We start from the raw sequence: 16150 nt of genomic DNA on the forward strand, positions 1-16150 counted from the left end.
GAAAGTGTAAACATTAAGAGGCAAGGGGAATAGTAATAACACACTAATGGATATTACCCACATTTATTTTGTTTGTTAGTAAACAATTTTAAAATTAAGCGCTGAGGAATTGATCTTCCTGCAAAATAGTAAATACTGGAGTATAGATATAAACTTTTATCCATGAAAAATGTTCTTAAGAAAATAACATACTTTGTCTACAATGCATAACAAAACATTTGCAATTTTTAATTTTTCAATTCTTAGTCTGAAACTTTATTAGCATCATTATTTATCTTTAAAAAAGTGTTCTGCCAGCAAATGTTATGACTTTTTGGCAGCTACTTCGTCCAGAAGAAGTTGAAATTCTTGTTTGTGGAAGCCCTGAACTGGATATGTATGCTCTACAGAGAAACACCCAGTATGATGGCTACCTGAAAACTGATCTCACTATACGGTAGACTTAATTTTTAATCTTCTTAATATTCATATAGAAGAAGAGTATAGACTGATGCACTAATGGGACCAATTAAAATCTGAATTTCAATATAGTCTTGAAGTACTAAGATATAACTAAGTTTTTAAAAGGTTATCTCAAAATGAGATAAAAATACTGTAGTCTTATCTCCTTAAGTAGGAAAAGTTATATTAGTTGAACCTCCTTAGCTATGCCAAGTATCTTTAAAAGGACACAATCGGTTTAAGTCTAGTCAGTTTCAGGTACTACACCAAGCTACTGTGTGGTTTTACAATATTTTCCTATATTTTAAAATGTTATCTCTCTTCTCTGATGATGATGATGTGTGAACGATCCACACAAACTGGGGCAACTGTCTATACACAAAATGTAAAATGCATAAAAAATTGAGAAGAAAATATTTCCATCTAATCTTTCTGTAATACCTAGTAACCCTAGGCATTTCTTGTAACTAATAGGTTTTAAATAAAGTTTCAGACGTTATGTGTATGTTTAACTAAACCAACATTTGAAAAATAAGGGTTTGTAAGATACAGGCAGCCAAAACATCTCTTCCCTTTGCTCCACTATGCCAGTTATAAAATCTGGCTCTAAATAATGGTGGTGGTGGGGGGGAGAAGTTGTATAGAAGAGTGTCACTAGCACGTTTTTGATAACAGTGTTTGAAAATGTACATAAATACTTTATGCTTTTAAGTTCACCTGTTAACTATATGTTGATGGGAATTTTTATATTAAGTGACAATATCTGAGCGTAGGGCATAATGATAACTTTACATTGCTTTTATCAAGCTATTAACTATCCCCTTCCCTAATTAATACTGTAGATACTTTTGGGAGGTAGTACTTGGATTTCCTCTTGATCTCCAAAAGAAGCTACTGCATTTTACTACAGGAAGTGACAGAGTACCTGTGGGAGGGATGGCTGATTTGAATTTCAAGATTTCAAAGAGTGAAACATCCACTAACTGGTAAATAATTTTCATTTGTATTCTTAAATATTTTTAACAGAAGTGTCTTATTGTAATTTGTGTATGTAGTATAAAAAAGCAAACTGATTGAGAAACTATATTAGTTCCTTTAGCTTGCTTTACAAATGTTATTAAAACCATTTATTGATTACACAAATTTAGCAGATGTTCATCTAATACAGAGCCAGCTCTCTGAACAATGTGTAAATCTGAAATCCAGTTACTGCTTTTTAATACAAGTCGTCCTTATGCTTCAATTCAAAGAAGCAGTTTGCTTTAGTCCTTGACTGGGGCTGAACTGGTGAAAAATAAACTACCATATTTACCAAGAGTTCTGCTGGATCCATTTGGGTGTTCATCACTCTGGATACCGGTCTCTGCAGCTGACAGAGTGCCCTTGTTTCTTACGGCTGATCTGAGTCAAGCTTTTTAGTGTGTGAGTCCTGAACAGATTGACCATTGCTTTGGGATCTCTATAGAGTAAATGGATAGATGGTCAGAGGTTCTTCTCTGTAGGTGAAACAAGAGAGTCTGTAACATGAAATTAAAGGTTAAATATTTGTGTGCTCCGCTGGAACCTTTTATATCCTTTTGAACTCATCTGGGAAGTTTCTCATTCCTTACTATCAAGCTAGTTTTTTGGATGGCTGTTTTCTCCAGAAGGTTAGGAGAAATTCAGCTCGGTTAATTTGGAGAGCGTACTGTCACCAGAAATTCCTGGTTCCACTTTGCATTGTCAAGTCTTCAGCATCACAACTAATTATAGATCTGAAATAAGTACAGTACATGAGACCTTTTTTTTTTTTTTCCAAAAATTCATTTATTGTAATTGGCCTTATCATAATATTATAATGCTTCTACTGATTTTTAGATCAACTGACTCATGAATCCAATAATATGTTAAAGGAATATCAAGGCAAGAAAACTGAGAGCTGACTGCTAATCTGATCTTAACTTGGTCTCATTTTTAAATTCTCAGAATTGTATATGATCTTACATATATTTGGGTACACACAACACATATCTTCCTGTTGTCTGGTGCAGTGGCACAATTTAAAAATGGAGTAGTAGTTTTTAAGTAAAAGGGAAATATTAGAATAATGTAGGCGCTATTCCTACAGTGTCATCTTTGTAGTCAGATTCTTGCACCCATGCAGAGCCATATTGACTTCCATGTGCCTCTTCATAAGCATAAGGATCCACCTGCGTGGATCATATTACAGGATCCAGGCAGTAGTAATGGCCAAAATTTTCAAACCTGAGTGCCCAATATTATAGTCCTAGATCCATTGTATAGGTACCTAGTAGTGAAAGTGGCCTGAGTTTTAAAGGTGCTGCAGCTCCTGTTGACTTTAGTGAAATGCATGGATTCTCAGTGCTTGTAGATATCTGGAGCCTGGTCTTCACTGGCCTAAAGGCTGTGATTTTTCAAAAAAAAGTTAGGCCACTGCTAAGAACTTTGGAAAATCCCATCCCAAATATGAATTTAGAAACTTAACTTTAGACATCGAGCTTTGGAAATTTGCCAATATGTCCAGTCAGTTTCATACCTCAAACTGAGCTGAACTATAATTCCGTACATATTCCACTGTTGGTGCATATGCAGCCCCTGCACTTGATTTTTGGATTCTTTTGGCTACCATATCCATATGGGGCCATGCCTGTGCTCTGTGTCTTTGTGCCTCCCACCTAAGGATTTAAGGACAACCCTACCCATCCTTCAGTTCCTTCTCCGTGCCTGTGGCTATGAGTTGGAACTTTGACAGTGGCTGAGCCTCTCGATCACTGTGCCCTTTCTGTTGCTTGTAAATATCTTCTTGTTAGGATTAGCTTTTTACTTGGTGTTTCCTTTCTCTTTGAAAACAAAAAAAAATTCTCTGAACGACTTCACCTGGAACCAGGGTTAGTCTTTTTAACAGAATAGAAATCTCCACAATTTAAGAATTGTCCTTGTGAGGCAGTAATGCCACTTAATGATGGGAATACAGGTCCCATGGCACCTCTCTCAGGAACGTGCCTTAGCAAAGGAGCACGTTCCTGAGAGAGGTGCCATTTTGCAAATCGTTCTTGAAGCAAAGGGAAGAGAGATTCTCCAGAAGCTTCTTTTACTGGAGATGTCTGTGCCTCTTCAGATATTGGAGTGGCTGGACATGAAATTCCTGAGCAGTCCTCTTCCAAAAGTGCTCCAGTCAGCTCTTCAGTCTACTCTCTGAAGCACCTGTCTAAGGGACCTTCCTCTCTGGCTGGTAAAATATCTGAGGTTGGGGGAGAAAGGAGCATTGCACCTCTAAGGGACACAGATTTAGGTCCCCCCTCACTAGGTCCTCTCATTCTGCTACTGAGAAGGGTAGTTCAAATGAGTGGGTGTCCCTCTGGCACCCAGTCCACACCAGTCACCATATCCGAGTGCCAGCTCCCATAAAGCATCATATATCATCCAGAACTGACTTGTCACTGAGGCTTCTGGTACCAATCTCTTCCATTCACTTGATACCACCATGCTCAGTACCAAGACCTGTTGCTGTATCAACAGACCTCACACTCTCTGCAGTACCATTTCGTTGTTCATCTAATTTCCTTCTGAAGTACCAACCACTACTCTGTCTCTTCAGTACTGAGCACATCTGTGGTACCAGGTAGACAACATACTAAAGGCTTGCCTAGCACCTGAGCTGGTACTGCCCCTCCATTAAAAGAGCAGTAGTTTTTCTCCTCCTCTTGATCAGACAATAACAGGGAGGGGTCACCATCTCATTCCCTGGAGTGCTTTGATCCCTACATACCAGAAAAGGATTCTAGGGCGCACTACTACCATCTAAGGCCCAAAAGTTCTGGGAGAGACACTATGCCTTGACCCCCATGGTTCAATATCCATACCAGGACCCCGGCAGTCATATCCACTCTCATGGCTCCCTGTTCAATATTCATACCAGCACCCTGGCAACCATCCCTCACGCACAGCACAGCCCATCTGAGAAGTATCAGATATTCCAAACAAGGAAACCATCAGCTTCTGGCTGCATCATCATCTCATCCACCTTTGCTACTGAAAGCCTTGGTCACAGATGCCTCCAGTCTAGGGTGGGGAGCCCACCTAGACAATCTTCAGCCGCAAGTTCCCTGCACTTCTCAGGAAGCCTGGTTGCATATAATACTAGAATATCTCCTGTCCTTTAGGGAGCTTGTAGACAGTTCTGTCTTCCTTAAGGTTCACCTAACTGCCATTTCAGCTTTCCATCTTCCCATTTGATTCAGGGCTATTCAGCATTCTCACACCCCACAGTAGGTAGATTCCTGAAGAGCCTTATAAGGGTATGTCTCCCAATCAGGTACCCTCCTCTTCCTTGGGATCTTAACCTAATGCTGACAGGTTTGATGAGTCTTCCTTCCCGCATTCCTTTGAGCTCCTAGCTACACATTCCCTCCTGTCCATCAAAACAGCCTTCCAGATTGCAATAATAGCAGTTATCAAGGTAGGAAAAATGCATATGCTCACTGCAGAACCTCCATATACAGTATTTCAATGAGGCCTCACCCAAAGGTGTTGCTAAAGGTAGTCTCTGACTTCCATTTCAACCTCGTAATACAGCTGCCTGTGTTCATTCCCAAGCCGTATGCCAACAAGGAAAAATTACAGCTTAATCCACCAGGGTTTAAGCAGCTTCTGCAGCTTTTTAAGAAGCATTTTGATAGTGGAAATATGTAGGGAAGCAACTTCAAAATTCCATGCATACATTTACCAAACATTACTCCATAGATGAAGCATCAAGATCTGATGCTCCTTTTTGGCAGAGCTATCTTATTGTTAGACTCCAAGCACCCACCTCCTGTGATATAGGTCACTGCTTGTGAGTCACCAACCATGGAATATATATGGACAACTAACCAAGAAGAAAATTGTTACTTACCTTAAAGTAACTGTGGTTCTTCAAGATGTGTTAAATATTAAATATTAAATTAAATTAATGGAGATATCCTATCTCCTAGAACTGGAAGGGACCTTGAAAGGTCATCGAGTCCAGCCCCCTGCCTTCACTAGCAGGACCAAGTACTGATTTTGCCCCAGATCCTTAAGTGGCCCCCTCAAGGATTGAATTCACAACCCTGGGTTTGGCAGGCCAATGCTCAAACCACTGAGCTATCCCTCCCCCCACATGTTATCCATTTATATTCCACAGCCCACCTTCCTCACTACTACAGAGTCTCATAATACCTGGATTCTGTATTGGCAAAGAGTCTGAGGGTTATTTGGGGTTTCCTCACCCTTTGTGCACTGAGGTGGGAGGCACAAGGACACTGCTGGACAAAAAGAATCCAAACTCAAGGGCACTAACCATAGAATATATATGAACAACACATGTTGAACCCCAGTTACTGTGAGGTAAGTAACACTTTCTTTGTGTTGGTTTGTAAAAGTAATGCACATAAATGAAAAGCATACAGGTAATATCCTAGTGCTATTGTATTTCTGTTAAAAACAAATGGTGCATTATTTTTTAAATATTTTTAGGTTACCTGTGGCCCACACCTGCTTCAACCAGCTTTGCCTCCCTCCTTACAAGAGCAAAAAAGAACTGAAGCAGAAGCTGATCATTGGAATTTCAAATACAGAAGGTTTTGGTCTAGAATAAGATGAAAGATTTAAAATACAGGATTTTTTATGTAGCACTCACTCTCCTCTTATTGTGCCTTTAAGCTTTTCATGTTTCTGTCTCTTGATCCTGTGCCAGTCTTATCCAATTTAAAACATGGTTTTTTTTTAATTAAATGCAAAGTGCATTTGTTTTTGCTGTATGGCAATACATTTACTGCTTGTTTTTTCAGAAAGTAATTTTCATAAAATACAGAATGCTGCATTACTTGACAGAAGAAAGCTGACAGAGGTGACAAATTCCAGGTTACAGTTTTGTCTCTGATTATTCTTGGAGCACTTTATAATTAATCATAATTTGCATCATGATGCATGTTCCACTGGGAAAGGAAACACAAAAGGTTTCTTGATTAGGTAAGCCAAGTGGCAGAATGTCTTTAATTAATACACGCAGTAGCAAAGTGTATAACTGCCATTCATGTGAGACATGGGGCCATATTTTCATATTGAGACATAAAGCAATTTTAGCCTGGATAAAATGTATACAGTTTTAATGTTCTGGTTTTCGTTATCAAATAATTAAGCAGGATATTTAAAAAGCATGTAAATAACTGCCTGTGGAAAAATAGGATTTTGATAGTGCCATTAATTGCTAAAGATTTATTTTTACAAATACACAGTTTTAGATGTTATATATTCAGCTTTTACAGATCAACAGAATTGATTTGTACAGGGATGTTAAAAGTACTATTTTCAGTATAACTGGACTCAAGGACAAACTTTAAGTATTAAACAACCTGCATGTTCATTTTATGAAATTGGCAGCAAACTAGTCGGTTTGACTGTAGATATTGTAGTTTTGTAACCATGGCTTACTTAAAGAAATTGGATGTTGACAGGTAAATTCTAAATCTCTTTGAATCACTTCAGAAATAAGTGATATCCACATCACATGGAAAAATATTAAAATTTTAACTTGTGAACCATACTGTCATTTGATCAACAACTTTATGCTAGAAATCTTTTACTAAAAGTTTATTAGAGTAAGCTATGACAAAAGTGAAAACAAGAACAAATCAAAATGCTGTAGCTTTCATTTAACTTGAAGGTCAGTATTTAGACAATGTTTTGTTTTTTTCACTGCACACTAATAAAGTAAATGTAAAGATATTCTTGTCTGCAAGTCTTAGCAAATTTGGAGCTGGGGAAGAAACTGATTGTAAAATGCAGGCATAATTACAAATCCATTTTTATTCACAACCTGAGACAGTTAGCAGCATACAGTATAGTATATTGTATTTTTTTACATCAAGTAATACCTACTGTATGTTCTATAGATTTTGCAACAGAACTTATTTGCAATAACAAAATATACAGTAATTTTTCTGATACTTTTCTTATTCTGGCTATTTCTTCCTTTCTATACTACTTACATACAACCAGCAGATTTCTACGTTGGTTAATAAACTAATCTGGCTACCCTGTAACCTTAATGCCATTAATCCTTTAGTAAATAACTACACATTTCATTCTGTTCTGATCCTTAAAGAAGGTAGTGATATTTTACCATTTTTATTTTATTAGGAATAGAGATTAGTGGTAGGATTTTTGAAAGCATTCAGCATTGGCTTAACTCTGCTCCTCTTTAAGTAAGTGGTAAAACTACCATTGACTTCAGTGGGAGCATATTTAGACCAGTAATTGGTGCTTTTAAAAATACAACTCTAGAATTATATTTTTAATCTGAAAATGTAAAATGAATCAGTTAAACAAATCACACTGCTTCATCACTGTACTGCCTGAACTAAAGAAACATTTTAAATGGGTAAAATATTAATAAGCACAAAAATGTGAGTGTATTTTAGAAATCAGAATTATGTATATTTTTATTAAGTAAACTGGAAACAAAATGTTTGTTTCTAAAGGGGGTGATTCATGGAAAGTTGTCTTATGCATTTTGTTTATGAATTAATAGCTATACAGTTTCTCATGTAAAAATGCACATAAGTCAATATTTTTATGACTCAAGCCCACATTTAATAACTGAAGCATTGTTTCTGCCTATCATTAAGATAAAAGCTTTACATTTTAATCTTTTATCACAAAATTGCACTTTGCCTTGGTTTAGTTTTAATTATTAAAAGCTTTTTGGGTTTACTGTATAATATTACCTCAAAATTTTAAAAGCTATTATATTTGCATCCATTTTTAAATAAACTAGAGAACTGTCATTGAATTACATTTTATATTTCCTGACATTAAGTTAAATAATTGTAATTTTTGTATTTGTTAAATGAAAGCATTGCACAGTATTTATGAAATAAGCCTCTGATCTCCTCATTTAACATTGTTTGCTCAACTACATTTTATTTTGTTGTCTTGCAATGTAATCCAATGAAACCTTCCCCCCATTTTTTCTCTCTACAATTTTTTTGTACATTACCTAAGGAAATCTGGTTTGTATACATTTGTTCATTACTGGGTATCTATTTTTATGTATTGAAATTGTGCAGTCATTAAATCAAACACGTTTCAATTTCCGAGTTTGACCTATTGAAGTGCAGTATTTTTTCCATTGAAACATTTTCTTTGCACTAGCAATTCATAATCTTCTATTAAATCTCTGCATGTTTCAATGAATAAGAAATCTTGACTTACTAATACAGAGATGCTCACCAAAAAGCCCTAAAATAATATTCCATATTCTATCTTGAACTACCAATGTTGCAATGCATACCATGCTAGAAACACAAGAATGTAAAATAGTATTGATCCTGAACCTGTTTCTCCTTATTTCGAGGAACAATCCTGATCCCACAGCTTCAGGGCTGTTCTAATTTGTGGTGATAGAAACTGGCTCAGATGTTATCATGCTCCAGCCATATCGCCTCTCAGTCTCACAGTGACCCCTAAACCAGGGGGAAATAAGGATAAGGAGCAAAAACTATAGAACTAGGTTCTCTGGCTTTGTGCTGCCTGAGGATTCCCTTATGCAGGCATAATTTCCAACCAGCTGTTAAAGCCATCTTTCCATCCCCTTTGCACTACTTGAGTGGCACACAGGGGACATCAGGGACCAATATCTGAACTATTTATTATAAACATCAGAGTTCCTTCTTAACTGTGACTTAACTTTTAGGTCTATATACAATGAAGAAATGTTTTATTTTCTAAATATGCTGTTTCTTTATGATCGCTCAGCCAGTAGGTATAAATCCTCCTTCCAGCAAATGGAGATGGGGGGGAGGGGAGCAATTCTCTTCTGACATCACTTTGTAGAGGGAGAGATGGCAGATGACTTGCTTAGCCCTAGTATCCTGTACCTGCTTTCATTTACCTTGCCAAATTTGGCTTCTCAGCCCTCTCATTGTGTCTTTCATCTGGTGAATGCAGGTTGTTAATCTTCACCATTGGTCACTTTTAGATCCTCTCAATTGATGGTACTCACTATGGACATGAGCCTAGTAGAAATAGACACTTAGGCCACCCTGTAATCTAGGACTGCTGGCTGCTGACAGAGAAGATTCTCCTGATCAGTTGTCTAGAAAGTAGTACAGCTGGTAGGCAATTTACCACTTCAGCTAGGGTCCAAAGTTCTAGACAGGAAAGATTCAAACAGACATTAGCATAACCATTTGTAACTTGTGTTGGCCCCAAGAATTTAGAGAGACAAGATTGGTGAGGTTGGTCCAATCACAGATATTACTTCACCTGCCCCTTGTCTCTCCAGTATCATAACCAGTAGGTCAGGGAGCACAATGTAAGAGCATGGTAGCCAAATCCTCTTTTCAGCAAAAAGGAGTTTTATGTATTCCCCGTGGTTACTAGGGGTTCTGAACTCCAGAGCAGACAGACTTCTAGAACTAAACAAGGGAAGGAAATGCACCAGTCAGCATTCCTCCTAATTTGCCACAAATGGTGTCAGATGAGTCTGATGGCTTTATGGTCAAACATAAAGACAAATGTCGTCTTCTCCGGGATCCATTAGTTTTAGGAATACAGGTGTTCTCTTTTTGGAAGTTTCACCCAGCATACCTTCTGTTCTACCTCTCTATCAAATGAGCACACAATTAGTCGAGTCTTCCTGATAGCCAACAATGTTTTGGTTATGAGACTGGCTGAATCTCTGCCTAGATCACTCTTTAATTCTTCCCTTCAAATGGGACATTCTGGCCTAAGATCTAGGTCACCATGAATACTGTGTTCAAATATGTTAGTTGGCCTGGTTTATGAAGTGAAACTCATCTAGGAGGATTTTATAGAAGGGGGGTCTTCACAAGCTGTTTGCACATAAGTAGTCTACATTCCCTGTATGTTAATCTGGGCCCCTTAACAGCATAATACAAGGATATAAATTTAAATCCTTTAAAAATGTAATTTTTTAACACTCTTGCCTGAGTATGAGTTCTCTTTAGGTCCAAATGGCTGCTAGTGTGGCCTTAAAAGCAAAACGGAGCATTCTTCTGTGGATTCTGAGCAAGAAGTGGTGAGATTTTTTGGCTGGCTGGGTTATTATTAAAGCTGAGGAAGAATAGAATCTCTGTTCTATCTCAGTGATTCTAAATACATTCTCAGAATCTCCTTCGGAACACCTGAAGAAGTTCTGAGGGATCTTGACTCTTAAAGCTGATCTTCTGGCCAGGAGAATATAGGAGCATAGGGTTTTGGTTTTGCTGGTTTTTTTCCCCCCCTGCAAGAGTCTCTGCCAGATTTTTCATCAGGACATGTTAATGATTAAGATATTTGTTTTCCAAGATGGTTTCTCCTTTTCTGTTGGTACCTTTTGAGTAACTATCTGACCAATCCACCAGGATTCTCTCTCCTGGATCTCATTTTCATAATGTTTGGTGAAAATTCTAAGCTCTTAACAGTTTTTAGTCACCAAGCCAAGTGGTAACAAGATGGAGATTTGCACCATACACAGCAGGGCATCATGCACCACCTACTGACTTGGAACTTCCCACCATGGCTAGCAAAAGAGTCCCCCCACAGGAGACACAGCATTCCAGTTGCTAACTCAGACTCTTACTTTGATTCAGGGCTGGATTACCCAATAGGCAGACTAAGTATGTGCTTAGGGCACTAGCAAAGCAGGGGGCACCAAAAAAAATGATTTTTTAATGATATTTTATATTTTAAAAAAAGCATTGAAGTAGTCATCATGGGAAAAATCGGAACTTTGTTAACTTCCTTACACTCCATTACACACACTTCCCCCGTTTTTCTGTTCTCTTTTTATTACTTATCCCCACCTAAACCAGAAGGGTGTCCTACTAATGTAGATCGAAATAATACGAGGAAATCAGATCCTGTCATGTATTGCAATAAATTTATGTTTTATTATTGATATATTCTTCTGAGTTATATGTACTTGATTAGTTTTTTTTCTTTCTTTGGATTGACACACAAATTGGAAGAACAAATTAAAGGGGAGCGTGAATACTGGCAACATGTCTTGCAGCGTGTTATAAGTGTTATTCAAACATTAGCTGAATGTGGTCTGCCTTTCCGGGGTTCAAATGACACATTTGTATCATTGCAGAATGGAAATTTCTTGGGATGTTGGAGCTTGTGGCTCATTTTGACCCATTTTTAGCAGGCCGTATCTCAAAATATGGGAATGCTGGCAAAGGTAACCCATCATACTTATCCAAGACAATATGTGATGAACTCATCGGTCTAATGAGTGACAAAGTTCGTTCAGCTATTGTGGATGAAATAAGTACTGCTGGGTACTTCAGTTTCTGTCGACTCTACACCTGATCTTTCACATATTGATCAATTGAGTTTTGTACTAAGATATGTGTCTCCCACAGATGGAAAACCAGTTGAACGATTTATAAAATTCCTCAATTTGAAAAGCCACACTGGTGAAGAAATGGCAAATCAAGTACTGCATTATCTGTGCCAAGTTTGCAAAATAGATTTCTCAAAGTGCAGAGGTCGATCTTATGACAATGCTACCAACATGTCAGGGCATTATCAAGGAATGCAGAAGAAGCTTTTAGTTGTCCGGTGGCAGTAAGGTTTTTCTCAACAGTCCAGTTACTTTATACATTTTTCTCTGCCTCCACACACCGATGGGCAATTCTTAAAACATATTTGGGCAATGATCGTGTGTTGAAATCTCTTTCTAATACTCACTGGGAGGCACATGCAGTGGCAACAAGTGCAATTCTGGAGTCCTACTCAAAGATTGTGGATGCGTTAGAAAGTATAGCTGAAGATCAGTCACACAAGGGAGAAACTATACAAGAGGCAGAAAACATTGCAAACAAGATGCAAGAATTAGAGTTTGTATTCATGTTGACCATGTGGAATGAAATTTTACAATACTTTTACCACACAAGTCAAACTCTCCAAGAAAAAGAATTGGATTTGAAAACCTGTGCAGACCTCTGTCAATTATTAGCAGACCACTTACACGCTTTGAGGAATGATTTCGAAAGATTTGAAGACATATCAAAAGATATCTTGCCTGATACTACCTACAAAGAAGCCCAGTCCCACAAGCGAATCAGGAAAAAACAAGCAAATGATAGTGCAACAGAAACAGCATTGAATCCTAGAGACAAATTTCGCGTATCTACTTACTATGCTATAATTGATACTCTTGAAGCTCATATGAAGAGGAGAGGTTAAGTGTACAAAGAAGTATCAAGTGGATTTTCTTTTCTAAACAATATGGACTTATCTGACGAACAATATTCACAAGGTTCCCAAAAGCTAGTTGACTTGAACATGAATCTCTGTGGAGAAGTACGGCAGTTCCACTGTTATATGCGCGCAAAGTTTAATGAAACAGGAAAAATGAAATTCAGTCACATTGATCTTCATGACACAATATTGAAAGACGGAATACAATGTATATTTCGAAATGTAGAGATCGCACTACGTATTTTTCTAACATTGATGATTACTAACTGCTCCACAGAACGCTCTTTTTCTCAGCTGAAAAGAATAAAAAACCCTCAGAGAACAACAATGTGTCAAGACAGACTTGATTCACTTTCCCTGTTGTGTATGGAAGCGTACATGCTTCGTCGAGTCAGCTTCAATGAACTTATCCAGAATTTTGCGATCAGAAAATCTAGAAAGAAGCTATTTTAATTTCAGAGTACATGTAAGTTTTGTGTCATTTCCAAAAATAAAATTTTATTTTATGGTATAGTATTGTTTTTATTTTGAATTACATATCGGGGGCACCATAATCTTTTCAGTGCTTAGGGCCTCTAAAGGTCTTAATCCGGCCCTGCTTCAGTTGCTTAAAATACAATGGCTTTATCTAAAGACTATAAAAGGAAGATGGTAAGATGACTGTGTTACAGTGTAATAGTTACTAATATAGCCGAATTCACAGATTTAAGGTGTTCATAGCCATAGAAAATGTTTGATTGAAAAATATCTCATTCTACAACATATGCATGGGAGGGAGCGAAATGGAGAAGATGGAGGAGTGGTCTGTTTTTGTAAGCAAACCCTTCACTGTGTGTTTGGGCAGCACCTAGCAAAAAGAGTCTTTGGGAACTACTGCAATACGAATGTTAAATAATAATTACAGATTATATTGTATCTAATTTTATACAAATGAACAGGGCCTTACCAAATTCACAACCTATTTTGGTCAATTTTGCAGTCATCGGATTTTAAAAATAGTCAATTTCACAGTTTCAGATGTTATCATCTGAAATTTCAGAGTGTTGTAATCATGGGGGTCCCGACCCAAAAGGGGATAGTGGGGGGGTGTCACAAAGCTATTATAGGGGGTTGTGGGATTGCCACCCTTACTTCTGCACCACTGCTGGCGGGGCACTGCCTTCAGAGCTGGGCAGTGCCCAGCTGTAAAGCCAGTACCACCGCAAATAGTAGAGCAGAAATGAGGGTCGCAGGGTATGGGGGTGTTGTCAGTTGGGGGGGGGAGGGCCAGCCTTATGGGTGGGCAACCACTGGGCTGGGACTAGCAGCTGGAGCCCAGTGCATGGTAGGTGCCCCCAGCCCTGCCCCTCCCCTACAATAGCCAGATATCACGGGAGGATAAGATTTCACGGTCCATGAGGCATTTTTCATGGCTGTGAATTTGGTAAGACCCTACAAATGAGAAAAACAAAATTGTATAAAAATATACAGATTAATAGTTCAGTTGCATTTGCTTGGATGCTTCACCATTATAAATCAGTACTTGCTTACATAGCTAGTTTCTAGTGTCACTGATGTGTATGTTTAGAAATCTGTAGTGAGTGGCATAAACAAATGGAGTCTGTTTTCATTTTCCTGCCAAATATTTCCTCCCTAAGAAAGTGGTGCCAGATCACGTAGATGTGTGACCAGACTTTGTCTAAGGTCATCTTGTGTATACAGTACTTTGACTCTAAACTATGACTATAATCTGAGAACTAAAAAACCCCCTCTATGCCCCCCCCCGATTCAAACTTGTGCTCTAGCACAAAATCTTAACAGCAGTTTCACAGGCTCTTCTATCAACTGATTGCCACATCTGCCACGTGTAACATACAAATGAGAAGTTATTCTGCCTTAACATTAATGAGGTCTGTTATTAAGGTTTTGTGCTAGAGCACAAGTTTGATGAAGTTGGGGTAGATACTGCTTTTCTCTGTTATCAGTGGTGGTGTATGCAATGTGAAAATGTCAAGGAATGCAGAAGACTTTCCTTTAACTTTTCACAGTTTTGAGTAGAGGGAAATATTCTGGTGCAACCTTACCTTTCAAGGTAATGCACATTGGAAACAATAATTTCAGCTATACATACAAAATGATGGGGTCTAAATTAGCTATTACCACACAAGAAAGAGATATTAGAGTCAACATGGATAGTTCTCTGAAAATGTCTGCTCAGTATGCAGTGGCAATCCAAAAAGCTAACAGAATGTTTGGAATCCTTAGGAAAGGGATAGATAATAAAACGAAATATCATAATCAGGGGTCACCTAATTAATAGGCAGCAGGTATAAAAGAAACATAAGGATGTATTGTTTTACACAACGCACAGTCAATGAGGTGGAACTCATTGCCCAGAGATATGTGACGGCCAAAAGTATTGCCTGCTCTGTTCATTCCCTCTGGGGCACCTGGCATTGGCCACTCTCAGAAGACAGGATACTGGGCTAGATGGACCTCTGGTCTGACCCAGTATGGCCACTGTTATGTACAGTAACTCCTCACTTAACGTTGTAGTTATGTTCCTGAAAAATGCGACTTTAAGTGAAACGATGTTAAGCGAATCCAATTTCCCCATAAGAATGAATATAAATGGGGGGGAGGTTAAGTTCCAGGGAATTTTTTTTTTTTTGCTATACAGTACAGTACTATAGTTGGGAGGTGCCCCTGCCTTACCCCACACAGGCACAGCCCACTGGCACTGGAGACAATGAGGCAGGCAAGGAGGCTGGAAGTGCTGTCGGCTAGGAGAAGCACATTGCACAACAGCAGTGGCCGCTTCCCCTACTCTGCAAGCACCCGGGGCGGGGGGCTCAACCCTCGGCCTGCCCATGCTACCCTTTCCCTCAAGCCTCCACCCTTAACCCACCTCTTCTTCCCCCCCCCCTTTACTCCGCATGCCGCGTCCTCGCTCCTCCCCCCTCCCTCCCCTGCCTCCTGCCTGCGGCAATCAGCTGGCTTGCAGCGTTCAGGAGGGGGGGGGGGGAGGAGCGAGGCCATGGTGTGCAGCCTCCCCCTCTCTCCCCTGCCTCCTTAACCCCACAAGCCAGGTGATTGCTGCGAGCAGGAGGCAAGGGGGGGGGGAGGTGCGCCACATTCTCACGCCTCCCTCCTGCCTGTGGCAATCCACTGGCTTACAATGTTCAGGGGGCAGGAGGGAGGGGGAGGAGCGAGGACTCGGCGTGCAGGCTCCCCCCTTCTCCCCCCGCCTCCTGCCCATGGCAATCAGCTGGTTTGCGGTGTTCAGGAGGCAGGGGAGGAAGGGGCAGGAGGAGGGGGAAGGTGCTGATCCGCGGGGTCTGCCGGCGGGCAGGAGGTGCTGTGGGGGGGCGTAGGGGAGCTGATAGTGGGGCTGCCAGCTTTGGACAAAGCAGGCAGCCAAACGACGTTATAGCGAAACATTGCACAACTTCAAATGGAGCATGTTCTGTAATTGAGCAGGGACGTAAGATTGAAA

The 16150-nt window shown here is 39.3% G+C and overlaps 1 protein-coding gene and 1 long non-coding RNA gene across 9 annotated transcripts in view; one reads left to right on the forward strand and one right to left on the reverse strand.

Annotated features, from left to right (window-relative positions):
• Positions 1-8558, forward strand: part of HECTD2 (HECT domain E3 ubiquitin protein ligase 2) — a 164204-nt gene extending 155646 nt beyond the window's left edge. For 5 of the 7 annotated variants that reach the window (XM_065552058.1, XM_065552059.1, XM_065552061.1 and 2 more), the window contains 3 exons: positions 321-436; positions 1284-1427; positions 5938-8558. In XM_065552058.1, coding sequence (XP_065408130.1) covers positions 321-436; positions 1284-1427; positions 5938-6058 — 381 coding nt within the window. In that variant the 3' untranslated portion in view covers positions 6059-8558. Of the gene's footprint in view, positions 1-286; positions 437-1283; positions 1428-5937 lie in introns of all 7 variants that reach the window. The other 2 variants (XR_010589259.1, XR_006176025.2) reach the window with 2 other exon arrangements.
• LOC135972767 (uncharacterized) overlaps positions 1-16150 on the reverse strand; it is a 29390-nt gene that overhangs the window by 1745 nt on the left and 11495 nt on the right. Inside the window, exon 2 of one of the 2 annotated variants that reach the window (XR_010589263.1) lies at positions 1754-1900. This is a non-coding gene — a long non-coding RNA (uncharacterized LOC135972767). Of the gene's footprint in view, positions 1-36; positions 1901-16150 lie in introns of those variants that run through there. The other variant, XR_010589262.1, reaches the window with a different exon arrangement.

Source organism: Chrysemys picta, chromosome 7 (assembly GCF_011386835.1).
Source record: "Chrysemys picta bellii isolate R12L10 chromosome 7, ASM1138683v2, whole genome shotgun sequence".
Classification (NCBI taxonomy): domain Eukaryota; kingdom Metazoa; phylum Chordata; order Testudines; family Emydidae; genus Chrysemys; species Chrysemys picta.